This window comes from Syngnathus floridae, chromosome 14 (assembly GCF_059516105.1).
Source record: "Syngnathus floridae isolate MCC-2025c chromosome 14, RoL_Sflo_1.0, whole genome shotgun sequence".
Lineage (NCBI taxonomy): Eukaryota > Metazoa > Chordata > Actinopteri > Syngnathiformes > Syngnathidae > Syngnathus > Syngnathus floridae.
The window spans coordinates 13,601,967-13,618,490 of record NC_142426.1 but is presented as its reverse complement, the minus strand read 5'-3'; the positions used below and the strand labels follow the sequence as shown (position 1 = coordinate 13,618,490).

The following is a 16,524-nucleotide window of genomic DNA, read 5'->3' as shown; positions in this document are numbered from 1 at the left end:
GACTCTTTAGTCTCATTAAATAGTTGGGAGGAGATGCTACTCTCATATTGAAGAACTCTGCAAACTTCTTTGCGTCCCTTCGGAGCGGCTCACTGATGTGACAAAAGCCGAATGTGCTGCTCCTCCCAAGAGACCAATATCTGTTATGAAATAAGACAATTCCAAAAACTGTGATATTGTGATATTGCACTTTGAAATTGCCTCCCAGATGCAGCTAAAAATATCCTTTGGATGAAGCGTCCGCAAGCTTCGATTCTGTAAACAAAAGATGCTGGCTACTGAGAGTAGAATGTTGCACTTGACATTTATTTACATTCAACAGAAAGGCAATAAGGTTACAATCATAAATTATAGGCTTAGCCTATTTGCTAATCCATGACATACATTTAGAATCGATCCTCATGACAATAGGTACTGAATTTCACTTTGCAAGCGACTATTTGCCCCTTTAGTGTCCTGCCTGAAAGAACTGCTCAGAGCAAATCCTACCTACCTACCTACCTACCGTATGTGAAAACTCAAAAGACTGGCTCCCCCATCTTTCCAAAGACGAGGCCGATCCCTCCTACCGGCCGCGTGGCGCTACACAATGCCCAGAATACGTGCCACCCACCAGTTGCAAGGCATGATCACTCGACAAGCCACTCGGCAGCCTCTGTAGTGGTACGGCCACGGGTGGTAACCCCCCAGTGGCTCGCAGATCCTCTGGCAGTGGGTGTAACTGCGCCGGCACTCTCTGCAGCAAACGCCCTCGTGGTCCAACCTGGGGTCGATGTTCATGCTATCCTCCCCCTCAAGGTTGTTCTGCGAGGAGGCAGACGAATGAGATCAGATGCTGTGCATACAAACCACGCCATGGATCCATTCATCTTTAGATACGGAGCAAAAATATAACCAAACACATTTTCACCTTTTGCTATGAAGCATCCATAATTATAGCCATTCCAAAATATAACAAAACACATTTTCTTATTAAACATCCATAATTGCAGACATTCACCTTCTCACAATCTCACGCTCTTGTGAAATATTTTTAGCAAGTAGGGTTCAAACTACTTTCTGTTTACCTCCCAGTTTCAAAGAAAAGAGGGGGCGCTTTACTCTGGTGGGGAAGAAAGAGGATTAAGAGCGAGGGAGCTGTGCGTTGAAGGGAGCAGAGAAGGGCAGAGGTGACCATGTGGATGTATGGAGTCTGTGTGAGCTCAGCAGGGCAAACGGGCCAGGGGAGGCGAGTGTCTGGAATCATTCAGAGAGCCGAAAGAAAAGTTGTCCTAAAGAGCCCCCTCGCATAAGGGAACAAATGGACACGCTCAGATTTGCTGTGACATTCCGCCGCCGCCCTCCGCCGTGACCTCAGCATCGGCCGGCATCTGTGACCAAACTCCTCCCACAAAGCCTCCTCAGGTAAATGTGAGCGGACAGTTGCGGGGGAAGAATCTGCACCTTCGTGTTTGTGACTCACGTGATAGGGGTTCTCGGGGTTGAACTGGGCCTCCGCGTCCTCTTCTTCATCCGTGGGTGCCTGACGGCGCCGGGGAGCGGCCCTCGTCTTCCTATGTCCGCCTGGATGACATCACAAACTTTAGAGAGCACAATGGCATTGCTGCGGGACGCCGTCTCATCGCAGTGTTCCGGAATGGTGTGTGTGGAGCAAAGTTGTCTTTGGGCCATGTTTTGAACTCATGTGAAGAGCAAAGGTGTCCTTTTCAACACATTGAACCTCCTCTAAGGCTAGAAACTCGATACACGATGCTATTTGCAAATGTAGTCAAATAGATCGGGTGGACGGACAGATGGATGATAGATAGCTTTAGATTGCATTCCTTCCCATTTTCATGCTAAACTTGAGTGTATGAAATGTGTGATGGCTTACCGGTAGAGTAGGTAGGGCGCAGCCAGAAGATGGGCAGATCTCCACACAAATCCTTAATCTTGTCACTGAGGAAAGTAGAGTCGGAGAGAGGCGCACCAGCCGCCACCCATACGAGGTCCTCCTCAAACTTGGCCGGCATCACCTCATCCTCCTTTGAGAACCGAAGGAATATAAAAATAAGCCATCGTACGTGCACGCAACCCCAACCGGCTGCCGATAGCTTCAAACCTCACGCGATTTATCGTGTTAGCCTTTTGGATGAGACATGCTAGCCCTCCAGAATAACAACAACAAATCAAGCAAAGGACCCCGGGGACTTGAGCCTGCCCATCCTATTTAGCTGAATACGTGATGTCACAACCGGGGATCAAACTTCGGTGACCAACTTCCCTCTTTTATTTTGTCCAGCGCAAATGACTTGCTAGAGGGGCAAATAAAAGGCGGGGGTCCGTCTCCACTGCGCAACTAATAAGAGTTTATTTGACCCATTCTCACAGGCTGGGATTTGTTTGTGTGTGTGTGTGTTTGTATGTGTGTGTCTAACCCATATGCACTATGCCATCACTCTAAATGATCCTAAATGACAAGCCTGCAGCAACTATTAGAACATATCCCTGTTTACACACACGGACACATATACGAAACTAAATGATCACTTGGAAGGCAAAGAGAGACGGTAACACAATCAAGCACAAACGTGAAATAAATGATCGTTTATGACGCAGAGAAAGGCAGTGAGAACAGCCTTGCGTGGTAATGACGCTCGCGTGCGTGTGTGTGTGTTTATGGAGGCAATTGTGGTGATGTGGATTTATGTGAAGCTTATGGGGAATTAAATGATTTTAATTATCAGGCAGCTTCAGTTGAACAATCACAGTGACACGTACGCGTGTGTGTGTGGCAATGTGTGTGTGTGTGTGTGTGTGTGCGCATACAAAATACTGAATGTAGAATTTTCTTTGTTCGTGAACCCTGAAATCCGCTTTTGTTTTGGTGGTAAACGTGGAGGACTGAAGATGGAAACCCAAGGCACCTTTGTGGTCTTTGACCAATTTCTTAAATATCATCACAAGTATGTGATGCTTAATCCAACTAATTAGTGATTTTATTTCAGACTCGTTGTTAGTGATGGGCACTCAAATGATGTGTTTGCTGTTTAAAATGTTCCTGTCTGTGATTCACTTCTATTTTGAATTCTTTCCCTAAATCCCCACAGGGATTACATTTCACTATAGTGCACTTGCATGCATATCCTGTAGTCATATCGCAGGATTATTGGTTTTCTCAGCATTGTTCTCCGTCAGACAAGCAGACAAAACAAGTTGAAAATGTTCTTCTCAAAGAAAGGAGTACTTCTACTCCCTGAGAAAACACACAACTCAGAAGGATGCATAAGAAGACTGCACGCACCAGGTCAAAGGTCATTGAGTCCTTGTCAAGACCCTCCACATCAGGCAGGCGGGCCTTCACCTGGGTCTTAATGAAGCACTTGTCACCCCCTGAAAACCGGATCCCCGTGATTCCCTGAAAAGAAAAACAAGTATGATTTGATTCCCTTCTGTTCTATCTCAAAGACGACACCACTAGCGCTAAATGAACGATGTGTTTGAAATACATGTTGTTCGCTTACTTACAATCTCAAAATCGTGGACCTCCATGGCCTGATCTGCCCCACTGCTCGTGCTGAACTTTTCCATGTTGTTCTTTGTGTCGATCTCCATGGTGCCTTCCTCCACTTTGCCATTGATGCTCATGCTGTAGTGGACATTGTAGACCTGCGCACACAAACACAGACAGGTATGTGGACAAGGATGTCATTAGTCATTTTGCGTTCTTGTCTGCTCTCGCGTTTTTGTGATCTTCGGAAACATCATCAATTACAATGGAGCTGATATTACCTTGTCGTCGATAGAATTTGACTGAGAGTGTCACCAGTGTCATAGGTGACATGCCCCCCCCCCCAAAGGTGGGCTTCGCACAGGCAGTATTGAAGGTAGGGCCGCCACTGGATCGACTCAACTTCTCCGCAGGTTCCCCTGAATTATTTATTTATGGATTTGTTTATTAATGTATTTATTTTCTAGGAAATTGGGGGCAAGTGAAATCTCTTGGGATATAGCTGGTGGCGCAAAGCCAAACACGTTTTAAGTCAGCGGGAGTCAATTGTTTTTCAGTCATGTCACCAATGTTTTTTTACAAACATTCTAAAATTGTCTGTATACGGTAGACCTTCATCTTTAACAGCCGTGCCACAAAACAGGCAGAAAGCAAATGGTGCTCTCAACTTTCTCCACTCACACACACACACAAACACACCTCTTGCCCCTAGAGCATCAGCCGGACCAGAGAACCCCTCAGCCCTCCCCATCCTTCCGAGATCCTCCACATATAAACAAGGGCTCCATTCATCCACTCAAATCATGGAACATGTCTTGTTTAACTTAGGTCAATGTGTTTTCTTATCCTGCAAAAAACAGCTTTGAGTTTGCAGACTTTGCCCCGAAAGCTTCCAGAGCGTGCCCAATTCAGATGGCCGTATTTGTGCCTTTTTATTGGAAGTTTGTCTGTCTGTCTTGTCGTATGTGCCCAGGAACGTTTTTAAAATGAAAGCTTCTGCTGCTGCTGCTGCTTCTGCAACCAAACGGATTTGTCTGGCAGAACAGACCTAATGTCCCATTTAACGCCATAGCACACGCTTGAACTCTCGGGAACAACAGCAGCAGCCTTACGTGTTTTTCATTGTTGTTCCAGAAGTAAAACGCTCCGACGGCCCCCAGAAGGAGCAACACGGCCCCGGCGACGAGCACTGCGATCCCGGCCTTCAGGAGGCGCCCGCTCGCTGCAGGTTTCTCGGCCACGCTGGAGTATGCCTGCAAAAACCAAAACCAAAAGACAGAATAAACAAAAACATCGACCCTGAACGACCATGGCGTGGAGATTGAAAGCATTTTCAAATGTGACCAGTATGACGGATTTGGTGCCGAACTAATTCTTCTCATCAAGTATATCCTTACAGGAGGCATAAAGTGCTGCATTTCCTCCGGTCCCGCTGAGGCGATCGGTACCTTCTCGGAGTTCCCGGCCATGACTGGAGCGAGCCAAACACCTGAACAGGATCGCCCGAACACTTGCTCAATGGGCACACTCTCTCACTCTGTTTCTGTGGCTCTCTTTCTCTCTCTGTTGGGTGGAGCAAACGGGGCGAGCTCTTTGGATCGGGTTGCGCACGACGCACGCGTTTTCCCCTGCGTCAGGACGCACTTCAACCACCGGCTTGTGCCCCCCCACCACCCCAAATTTGATCTTTAAGACGTTTGGAGGTTTAAGCATTCAGTTTTTGTTCTGGTAGCCAGAAAATCAATGTGCTCAGATTTCACAGGATATGGACTGGAGTCCTCGGTGGACATGGTTTTGGCCAGGTCAATGCAAACGGTATGAGACTTCTTACTCTCTGTGCTGAGCATGACCTGACCATAACCAATACCTTGTTCTAACGCACGCACACACACGCGCGCGCGCACACCACTAAAATGACCTTCAGTGTCAGCAAGGACGTCAGTCTTGCGCTGCAATAACAGGGACACCTATCGGCTTTGGTATATAATATACGATTTTAGTGGGGTGTCCATCCATTTTCTGTACCGCTTTGTCTCCACAGGGGTCGTGGGCGTGCTGGAGCCTATCCCAGCCGTCACGCGGACACGGGGAGAACATGCAAACTCCACACAGGGAGGGCCGGAGGTGGAATCGAACCCGCACCCTCCTAACGGTGAGGCGGACGTGCTACCCAGTGTAGTGCGGTATTTCAAAGTTTATTTTATGTCACAACATTGTGATCATACAAAATCTGTACAAGTATTTCAGATTACATTCAAACCATTTCACACATTATTATCAATTGAATTCATAATGTTGGATTCCTCCCTCCATCCAAACAGTACCCGGACAGTTTAAATAGAAGCATGCTTAAAGATCTGTATTTACACGTGTCCACTTAATGATGGCTTTTATCAAAAATAAAATCTCTATGTACAAAACTTGCATATAATACAGTTCATTTCAAACAGAGGAAAATCTGAAAAATGATTGTTTTTTTTTTTTCTTCTTACTCTTACACTAAACAAAGATGCACAAACATTATAGGATATATGGCCACAAAGATATCTTTACACCTCTTTTTGTCACGGGATCATCATTAAATATAATATATTTCTGCTTTTCACGCATCATTTTTGTTACAGTGTGTCGGACTGGGTGTGTATACGGGGATAGTGACATCACTGCACACCTCCTGGATCCTCAGCGGCCTCGTGGGGGTGATCATGACATAGTCATACTCCCTGTCCAGCACCTTCTCATACACGCTCTGCAGGCCTACAGTTTTGGGGATGTGCGCTTGGTAGTAGTTGTCCTTTCGGTGGGGGTCCCGAGGCAAGGAAGCTGTCTTGGAGTGGCTGGTGAAGGATGAAACAGTCGGGGCGGGTGACGGGGCTGCGTTGGCTCTCACTGCTGAGGGGCTCCAACAGCGATCCGAATGACCCAGAACCTTACACTCGCTGGTGCAAGCCCACAAAGCTTAAAAAAAAAAAGGGGACAAGAGTGCAAATCGTTAAAATGAGTGATTTGTGAAGCGTGAAGGTGAGCTATTGATAATTCATTTCTTCAATGATGTGATTTGTTTGTGTGTGATGCTGATGTTTGTTCATTTGTATAGACACATTTCTCCCTCGGGAGAAGAACATTGAACCTTATCCCCCCCCCGCCCCCTTACCATTTTGGCCAGCCATCGGGGGAACAGATGCGGCATCTTTCTTCAAGCCAGTGTCTCCGCTCACATCACTGTCACTGTCATTGAAGTCACTGTCCCCCTTTCCGCTGTCTTTGCCACTGAAGGCAGGGTCCCTGGCGGAGATGGTGGTGTACGAGTTACCCTTCCAGATGGTGATTGGCCTCACGGCCTCCTTTGCGTTCCCATAGCCAGGCAATGTCGAGTATCCCTGCAAATGAAATCGAAAGGAGAGTTATCCCTTTTCCATTTGCAGGATGCAACTACGCAAACAACCATTGACACTCACAACCAATTTAGAGTGAGCAATTGCGATGACGTCTCACCTCGTGTTTATTCCCTCTCGGCTTGTTGTTTGTGTCGGAGTCGTAAACGCAGGGGACCTCGCTGCCGTCCTCTGAGGCCGAGCACATGTCGCTACCCCCGGCGTGGGCCTCGCTGTTGTACGAGTGCCCCTCGAAGGTCACTGACCCCGCGGCAGCGGCGGCCGCGTGCATCGGGAGAAGCGGGTTTCCGGCCACGTGGTTCCTGGCGCGCTCCAAAGTACTCTTCTCTCCATACGAGTCGCTGTCCTCGCCACTCTTGTCTGCTCTGTGGCGGTTGCAGGTGGTGGCGATGAGGATGATGGCGAGCAGCAGGAGTGTGCAGCTCCCCGCCAAGACGACGATGATGACCACAGACAGGTCCCACTGCGCCGACGCGACACCCCCGTCGCCCGCCTGGTACACGGTGCGGTCGCTCGGCGGGGAGCCGGCGATGATGAGGAAATGCAGCGTGGCGGTGGAGGTGAGCGCCGGCCTGCCGTTGTCGCTCACCGTCACCGTCACGCTCAAGGTATCGTCCACGTCGTGGCTGAGCAATCGGTTCAGGTAGACGTCCCCCGTGACCTTGTTGACGGAGAACACGGAGGGTTCGCCGGTGGCCAAACCGAAGGAAAGCTCCGAGTTGACGCCTTCGTCCGCATCTCGGGCTTCCACCCGGGCGACGACGTAGCCGCTCGGCGCGTCCCGGGGCAAGAGGACCTCGGCCGAGCCGTTGTTGAGCACCGGGTGGGTGATGGCCGGCGCGTTGTCGTTCTGGTCCACCACCCTCAGGAAAACGTTGGCGCTTCCAGACAGGGGCGGGGAGCCACCGTCGCTGGCTGTGATTCGCAGCTCCAGTTGCTTCATCACTTCGTAGTTGAAGCTCCGCAACGCGTAAAGTGACCCGCTGGCGGGGTCCAGCGACACAAATGTGGAAATCGGGGAGCCCATGAAGTAGGTGTCCGCGAGTTTGTAGGTGACCTTTCCGTTGGGCCCCATATCCACGTCCCGCGCCGCCACCGTGGTGACGTAGGCACCGGGCGCGTTGTTCTCCACCACGGCCACTTCGTACACGGCCTTACTGAACACCGGCGCGTTGTCGTTCTCGTCCGTGAGCCGGATGGTGTACTGAGTGATGGTTCTGAAGGGAGGAGAGCCCAGGTCCTCGGCCACCACCGTCAGGTTGTACTCGGGAATTTTCTCGCGGTCCAACGGGCCGGTGCTCACGATCATGAAGCTGTCCTCGTAGGCTTGCTGCAGTCTGAAGTGGTCGTGTCCGTAGAGGGTGCAGTGCACTTGCCCGTTGGCTCCGGAGTCTCTGTCCGAGGTACTGACCAGCGCCACAAAACTCTCCCTGGCCGCCGCCTCGGTGATGTAGGCGATCCCCGCGGTGATGGATGTCATGGGGGTGATGGAGATCTCGGGCGCGTTGTCGTTCACGTCTTGCACCTGAACGACGATTTTGCAAATGGCCGGGCTGGGGTTGGGACCCAAGTCGGCGGCCTGGACATCAAACTCGTACGTGTTCTTACTTTCAAAGTCAATGGGGCTTTCCAGGGTGAGCCTGCCGCTTTTGCGGTCCACTTTGAAGAGTTGGCGGATCTCTAAGGGCACCTGGTTCCCAAAGCCGTACACCACCTCGCCGTTCAGCCCTTCGTCCGGGTCCTCGGCATTCAGGTCCAGCAGCAGAGCGCCCACGGGAGCGTCTTCCGGCAAGTCCACGGAGAAGCTGTTGCGGTCAAAAACGGGGCTATTGTCATTGTAATCTTTCACCTTGATGTTGACGCGCGTGGTTCCCGAGCGGGACGGGTTGCCGCCATCCATAGCGACCAATTCCAGCGCGTACGAAGCCTGAGTCTCGCGGTCTAACTCTTTCATGAGCACCAGCTCTGCATATTTAACCCCATCAGCCCTGCTCAGCACGTCGATGGAAAAGTGACTGTTGACTGAGATCTGATAGCTTTGAATGTAGTTCACCCCGACGTCGTCATCCACGGCAAAGTCCAGGGGGATGCGCGTCCCCACGGCGGTGTTTTCCGAGATGTCCATCGTCGACTCTTTACGAGGGAACACCGGGGAGTTGTCGTTGATGTCCTTGACCTCCACCTCGACGTGGATGAGCTTGAACTGCTCCTTGGAGAAACTTACCACGTCGAAAGAGACGAGGCATTGCAGGGTGTGTTTGCAGATGCGCTCCCTGTCTATCCGCTCCCCGATGCTCAGCTGCCCGTCGCTCTCCCTCAGACGGATGAAAGAGGAGTTGAACTGTTTCATCATCCTGAAACTGGAGCGGGACCCTACAGGGGAGTACGCAGAGGCAGAAGAGATGTCCTTGGCCAAGTTACCGAGCACTGTGCCCGGGGCGTCTTCCTCGAAGGTTTGGTACTTGACCGTTTTTGTCTTTGTGACGGCTGCCAGGCTCGTCAAAGAAAGCAACAACGAGAGCCACCATGTTTCCCTCATTTTTGCACCTCAAAGCGATGTCAGCAATATATCAGTCCGAGTTAGTTTTGAGAATGGGGGAGAAAAAAAAAGTCACCTTGCCGCTCAAAGTAAGAGTAATAAATGTTCCATGTGCGTAACGGATGCGCTCTTCTATTTCCCTGAGCAGCTCTCAGCGCAAAGAGAGCTGCAGTCTCTGCAAAAGGGTTTATATGGGCAGGCATGCAAATGAGCCTCACTCTGGCCAATCCGGGCTACGGTGGGGGGGGGGGGATTGGGAGGGATGGGAAGGGAAGAAGGAGGGGGGGGAGCGAAGGGTAACTTCAGATCAGGGACGTGCGGTCAGGGGGGGCTCTGCCTCACTTGTCATCAGTAAAAGAAAAATAATAACATAAAATCAATATTAATATGTGTCCACTGATCTTTATGTATGACTAATTCCGAAAGATGTTACAGTCAGAATGACTGAGAAATTCTAATTCCAATATAAAGGTGAAACGCTTTGTTTTGCAGTAAAAAGGCACAGGTTGAGGCACTGCCGCACTAAAGGGGGTGTATGTGAGCCAATGAGTGATTAATGCTGCCCCATTTGTTGCTGTAGAGGTAGGCAAGGGATGCCACAAACAAAGCACAGATCTCTGTTATTTTGCGGTGTACGTATATACTCGCTAAAAGTCAAGTAGACGGTGAAGTGAAGGAGGCATTTTGGGGATTCCATGATGCGAGCGATGATGGACGAGCCTCTGCTGTAGCTACCTACTATGTCTTGGGAGTGTTAGAAAAATGCAGCTGTTGGAAAAAGCAAGTAGCTCCAACATATGATGGAGCTGCTGTGATGGCATCAGGCCAAAATGAAAGAAAAAGTGCCTAAAGTGAAGGAAAATAAGAAGGACTTTTACGACAAAGTAAGCAGGTAGGATAGTGTCACGACTCGTCCCTGGTTGTTTTATTATATGTAAGTTGTCATGGTTTCTGTCCGCGTCTGGGTACTCGCCCCTCCCTTCCTGTGTCAACTCACAATCAATGTACTGATCAGAGTCACCTGCCTCTCATTACCCGTCTTGTATTTAAGTCCTGTCACTTCCTGTTGGCTCATTGTTGTGTGTTCATGTCATGATGTCTTTTTGGTTCCCGGTGCTGTCATTGGGAATGCCACCCTGTCTTTTTGTTTCAAGTCTTTTTCGGTCAGTCTCGTTGTTAGGTTTTGTCAGTGAGATATGTCAGTTTACCGAGTCTGGATTTTGAGTTGCGCCAATAAACCAAGCTGGTCCAAGCTGCACTTGGTCGCCCTGCTCCATTTCCACTCGGTCCGTTCCTGACAGATAGGCGCGTGGACTGCATCTACGAATAAAGGTAAGACCGCAAACATTGTGTGTGCGTAGAATGCTGATGAGATGCTAAATAACCAGTAGCCAATTGAATAAGCTACCCCTTCCTTCTCTTGATAGGGTTTAGAGGTCTTTCAGAAGCTCTGAAAGACCTCTAAACCCTATAAAGAGATTCCTTGACTGTCGAAAATCTTGGCATCCAATATGTGGCCAAAATTCAAGACGTGATTTAGTATGTGCTATAGTTTCCATGGCTTGTTTTATGTTTCCGCGGGCTGTTAAATGAGTCTGGGGTGCAGAGAGGCGCGGTGTCCCTGAGCTAGAGGACAAAACATTTGAATAAGGAGGATGCCAGCTATCCATAGATTTATGTTTTTGCATTGTTGCATCCCCACGCACGTGTCTCCTACTGGGCAGTGGCAGCCTTCTGAAAGGGAAAGATAACAGGACATGCTCTGCCTCTTCATCCAAAATGCTTTCTTGATGGATGCTTATGACGCAAAAGTGCAAAAAAAATGATATCCACAGAAATGTGCTCTAACCGGTGCCGCCGCCATCATCGTTTTATTGCTCGTTTAATTCCTATTGATTAATTCCATAACTTTGCTGGCCGTCTATTATCCCTTCACCCCCAGTGTGTTGTAATCCGCTAATTGTTTGCTTATCAGCTTCGATCTGAAGCCAGCAAAAAAGAAAGAACAGCTACTTAAACGTTGATCTTTTTCTAATTTGAGATCAGCTCACGAGATGTCTTGTGCGCCAAAGAGTTTTTCTCTCTTTCTTTCTTTCATTCATTTCATTTTTAATTGACGCCGCTGTGAAACGCGACTCTACTTGGCCTCGCCTGCAGGAACACATAGCAGGAGCAGGTGAAAACACGCACATGGCCACCACTTTTCACTAAGGCGTTACAAATGGGATTTGGCCCTCAACGCAGGAGTGGATTCATCACAATTTCAATGGTGAGATTATATCAAAGGCGTATGAAGCCCTCGTTAGTAGTGGCGCTATAATAGCATGGCGGGGGCTCCCTTTGCCGCTCGGCCATTGTGGCCCCTGAGCCGGTCTGCGGGGACCCTAACCCCTGCTGCCTCCATACAGACCTCGGCTAACAGCGGCATAATGAGGCAAAGCCACATGCCTCCTTTGTCCCCTTTCCCTCCTTCCCTCCCCACAGCCACAGACACGACTCCTTTCATTACAGCGAGATGGGAGATTAATTGCTCTGGACGTGAGGCTCCCACCTATTAAAACACATTTAGAGTGCAACTGGGGCCCCGTCACGGCTCTTGAGGAGATTTTCTCCTTCTCTTCCTCCTCAGTTTCTCTTCCCCCTCATCTCACGCACACAGCACACAGCCCTCTTAAGCAGGAGCAACACTTGCCCTGCAGTAGAAGTTAATATCACTTGGCATGTTCTATGAAGAACCCATCTGCCACACAAAGTCAAAGAGGAGACACCTGGATGGACATTTCCAAATGTGCTTACTTGCGTTTTTTTTAACTTTGTCACATTTAAAAAGTCTTGTCTATAGCTATTGTGAGTGAAAGTTGACAAAACCAGCATCGCTGGTGGGGTTTTTTTTCTATCTATATGGATGAATAAACCAACCACCGGGCTAGATTGACAGTTTTTCTCAAGAGCTCGACGAGTCACCTCACGTTGATCTCCCATCAGCTTAGTATTTCACATGCTTCCTTGCACTTCTTTTTTGTATGCACGGTGGCGCACATGGAAGCCCGCGCGTTCTAACTCTCACACTCAGCAGAGAGCTGAGGAGCAATCAGATGCAAATTAGCATCATGTTGCATCGGGGATTAGACTCTGTGCATGTGCGGGTGCATGTGCATCCCTTTGGAAAAAAAAAAAAAAAGTTGCAGTCATTTGGAGGACACCCAGTTTGGAAAGAAAACCCAGTCAGTCACATGATCGTAGTGTCGCTCTGGCCCGTCTGCACGCGAGTTGCACAATAGTTGAATTAGAAGGAGTCTTCAAATCCCCTCCATTCTTCACGCGATGTATTAGCATTTCTTTAACATAAATAAATAGGCTACATCTTTTGCGACCCCCCCCCCTTCTCATCCCTCTCTTTTCTCCACCATTGTGCTCACATTTGCTCTTAGTGATTGGAGGGTATTTTGGGGCTCGCTCGACCCCTGCTCCTTGTCGGGGGGGGGGCTTATCTCTTTGAGATGGAAATAGATGATTTGGCCTCCTTTGTCCACCATATAAGCAGTGTAAGACGAGCTGGAGTCGAGGGGGGCCTGGCTTGCCGCACTGGGGGTGAACTCATCGATCACAACTCCCTCCGCACCCTAGCCACTCCCGGCTAACCTTTGCTTAACTCGCGTGCCATCACAAGCAGCTCACTCGTAATTGGTTCCCGCCACTAATTATCCAATTATCGCCTCTCCGCTCCAGGGCTGCTTGTGTGTGAGTGGTGGGGGTATAATGGACTCATCCTCAAGTAGAGATGAAAATGATTAGTAGTGAATGCAGCACTAAGTGTCCCCGACCTCCACAGAAAATAAGTCTTTAAAGAGAGGACAACACTTCACTTAGCGGGACACAAGAACCCACGATGGTCTTAAACTCTTAAGGAAATTGAAAACGTGATAAAGTGGCGTGCGGATCAATCAGACATTTGTGCTCGTGAGTGTGCATGCGTGTGCGTGAGTGAACTTGAGTCGATTCGTCAGTTTCCTTGAGTATAATTTCACCGACTTTTTACTTTTACTCTCCGTATTTAAAAGCAGATATTCGTACGATGTCAAAATATTGTGAAAAAGGAATATGCCCACTTTTCCAACTTTTAGCACAGTATCCCCATTTTAAGATCATCAAATAAAAGTAATGATCAGACAAGGATAAAAGCAAACTCATTTTTTAATGGTGATTTTACTTTTGAATAAAAACAATATTTAATATATGACTTTGAGGATTGCCCCTGAGGCGAGTTATAGCCCAACCAATTATCATACTGTTTACTTTTCAAGATGGGCCAGCTAAGCTTTAATCAATCACGTTCTCCATTTAAAAACTTTTTTAAAAAGATTTTAAAAATGTGATATTTACATTTTTATGATCATATATGAGCAAAGCTCTTGATTGCAATCTTGGGCTCTGGCTCCAGCTCAACTTGGACTACCATCAAAATGACTCTTTTTGTAAAATCTGCAATAACTTTACACTCCCTAAATGTTGATAGCGATCTGCGTAATGGAATGATCATGCACGATTTGTAAGCCTGCTTTGGATTGCCAGCAGAATGCCACCATCTTGATCATGTCCACTTTACTTCTCCATTTATTCTCCTTTTTCTTCTTGGTTAACTCCTGCTCCTATCCATCACCTCGGAGCCCATCTGCCACTGATTGCTGCAACACTTTGAATACATTTCTCCCATTGAACAAAACGCTTAACATCTCATGAATACAGCCTTTTACACCCTTGCACACATTGAGGGGAAACTTTAGGGCCAGTGCAGCAACTAGCGCACAGAAATCTGTCGGCAGATCCTCCCTTTTCTCTTCCACTTCATCGGCGCTATTGTGCACGGGAACGCGCAATCTGTGCGGCCGTCTCCGCCCGGCCCCGCCAGCTTTCTAATGACTTTCCGATGGTGATTTAAAGGCTGGCTCAGTCGCAGCGCATCTCCCCCCCCAAAAAAAACTCTTCTCGCCTGCGCTCTCTTGAGTCCCTTTCAGTGCTTTTGAAACTGTCATCCTTTTGTTTGAGGCCGTTTCCCCTCACTGGTATTCCCGGGAGGTCAGGAGGGATCGCGTAAAGAAAAAAAAAAGTCTTGCTGTTGCATGCGTTCAACTTTTCCCCTTCCCGAGTCTGCTTGCTTATTTCACAATAAACCAGGGCAAGTTTGCTTTTAAGTAAATAATGGCAAGTATTCAGTGTGTGCGTTGTGCACCTGATGTTAGCAGGGAGCCAGATTGTGTGGGGCATGAACAGATGGAAGGGGGGGGGGGGGGGGGGCGTACATTTGGATATCACTCATGTGAAGTTATGTGTCCATGTTGCTTTTGCACTCCTTTGTGTACGTTTAAAAAAAAAAAAAAACATACCAGCACATTAATGGGGGCAATCAATAGAGGGCATTGCATTCATAAGAGAAGCTTGGGAGTCATTTGTGTTTAGGCTGATAGGCGTCACTCTTATGTTTTATTTGTGAGAATGCGTGTGGGTCTATTCATTTCATGCCAAATTTATGATTCATTATGGCCCAAGTACATTAGCGATGCTATACTATTCTGAGTTTATTGCACCCATTGTAGCCAGAGCTGAAAAAGAGAACTAATGGATCAATCGTTCACTTCCAAACAAACTAATGTTGCAATTTTCCCTGTTAATGAGGTATTTGAGACTAATATTATATTCATCATTCATTTTCCGTGCCAGTTAAGGGAGAGGACAGTCTGTTTTCTTCTCGGCATTCTGACGTTTGCCCTGACTTGAAAATGTATTTTCTGTGTGCATAACTGTCCTTGTCCTTGCTATCGAGCAATTTACAAAAAAGAACTCCGTGTTTGCCACAGGAATGTTGAAGAGATGTTTATGAAGGCAAACTTAAATGGTGCTGGAGGGAACGGCTCCTGGTCAGGGAGGGAATTCAAATGGTGTTCAGGCTGGCAGAAAGACAGGTTCAAGGCAGGTTTGTGGCGAGTGCAGACAGCAAGCTGGCTGCAGATGAAAACTGCCCACAGGCGCCATTTTCAATTCAAAGAAGGTACTAATTTAGCAGCCAAAACTTGACAGAGCGTTGAACATCGCTCCAAAATCAGAAAGAAGGCCAGTTGATGATCATATTTCAGGATCAATTCACACTTAAGGACAATTTTTGGGATATGTGGGAAGAAGCCAGAGAATTGTGGAAAAACCCATGAGAAGAACGTGTCCTCTGTTAAATAAAGTAAAGACACGGAATAGCATTGGAAATGGATTAGAAATGGACACATACTGGTTCACAGTGCTTTTTCAGTGTTTATTTTTATTTTTTGCTGTACCTCTTTGCAATTCTGTGAACGCCATGATAGCGAGTGGGGACTTTTAAATACTGGACTACTCCTCCTCCTCCTCCTCCTCCTCCTCCTCCTCCTCATGAGTGCCAACGCTTAGCTACACGGACTAATAAAAATCCTCTTTTAATGACACATCTGATCAGCGCACAAAAACTTTACGGCAGATGCCTTCGTCGCTTAACGATTCTCGTCACGGATCGAATCTTATTAGCTCTATAACGTTAAACAATAACCCACTAACCTACTTTATGGAGTCTGAGTCACATGAGACATTGGCTGCCAAGGTGGAGCTACTTCCCAAACTATTTGATAAGAACTCCCAGCCTCACTTATTTTGTAAATCCTCTCTTATCTGCCTTCCCACTCCTCTGCCATCTTTTCCCATATCCCCCTTTTTTTTTTTTTCTTTTTTTGTTGCTCTTCTTTTCCAGTCCCCGTAGTGCTATTTTGAGCATGGCACACAGCCATAGGAATGTGACGAGCGCAGGTAACGCAAGTCCAGCTGGCTGCTTTTCGCAGCACTAAAGCCAATGTTTATGGATTGACCCTCCATAAGCAAGACTTTATCATGCTCTTTGAACGTCACAGCCCTCGCCTCCTACGATTCAAAATCTGAAAGAAGCACCCCGCATACTTAAACAGGCTCGGTGCATCGTCGCCGTGCGTGCCAGCGGGACTTTAAAGGAGGCGCGCTGAATTCCCTTAGGAATAAACAACCACTGAAGATGAATATCTGGGCTGCGTTCAACAAATATGCTGCCT

The 16,524-nt window shown here is 48.0% G+C and overlaps 2 protein-coding genes across 3 annotated transcripts; both read right to left on the bottom strand.

Annotated features, from left to right (window-relative positions):
* Positions 1–285: 285 nt before the first annotated feature.
* LOC148387910 (leukocyte cell-derived chemotaxin 1-like) lies at positions 286–5,078 on the bottom strand. 2 transcript variants are annotated; one of them, XM_088396259.1, is made up of 7 exons: positions 4,939–5,078; positions 4,603–4,743; positions 3,508–3,648; positions 3,284–3,397; positions 1,874–2,024; positions 1,463–1,563; positions 286–804 (listed from the first exon to the last, which is right to left on the bottom strand). In XM_088396259.1, exons 1-7 carry the CDS (start codon positions 4,957–4,959, stop codon positions 583–585), a joined length of 891 nt encoding a protein of 296 aa, XP_088252385.1. In that variant the 5' UTR covers positions 4,960–5,078; the 3' UTR covers positions 286–582. The 2 variants fall into 2 exon arrangements, with proteins under 2 accessions (XP_088252385.1, XP_088252384.1); XM_088396258.1 differs by having other exon boundaries at positions 4,888–5,056.
* A 586-nt stretch (positions 5,079–5,664) lies between these two features.
* On the bottom strand, positions 5,665–9,573 carry LOC148387909 (protocadherin-8-like). Its single transcript, XM_088396253.1, has 3 exons — positions 6,986–9,573; positions 6,645–6,870; positions 5,665–6,448 (listed from the first exon to the last, which is right to left on the bottom strand). Exons 1-3 carry the CDS (start codon positions 9,422–9,424, stop codon positions 6,093–6,095), a joined length of 3,021 nt encoding a protein of 1,006 aa, XP_088252379.1. The 5' UTR covers positions 9,425–9,573; the 3' UTR covers positions 5,665–6,092.
* Positions 9,574–16,524: the final 6,951 nt, after the last annotated feature.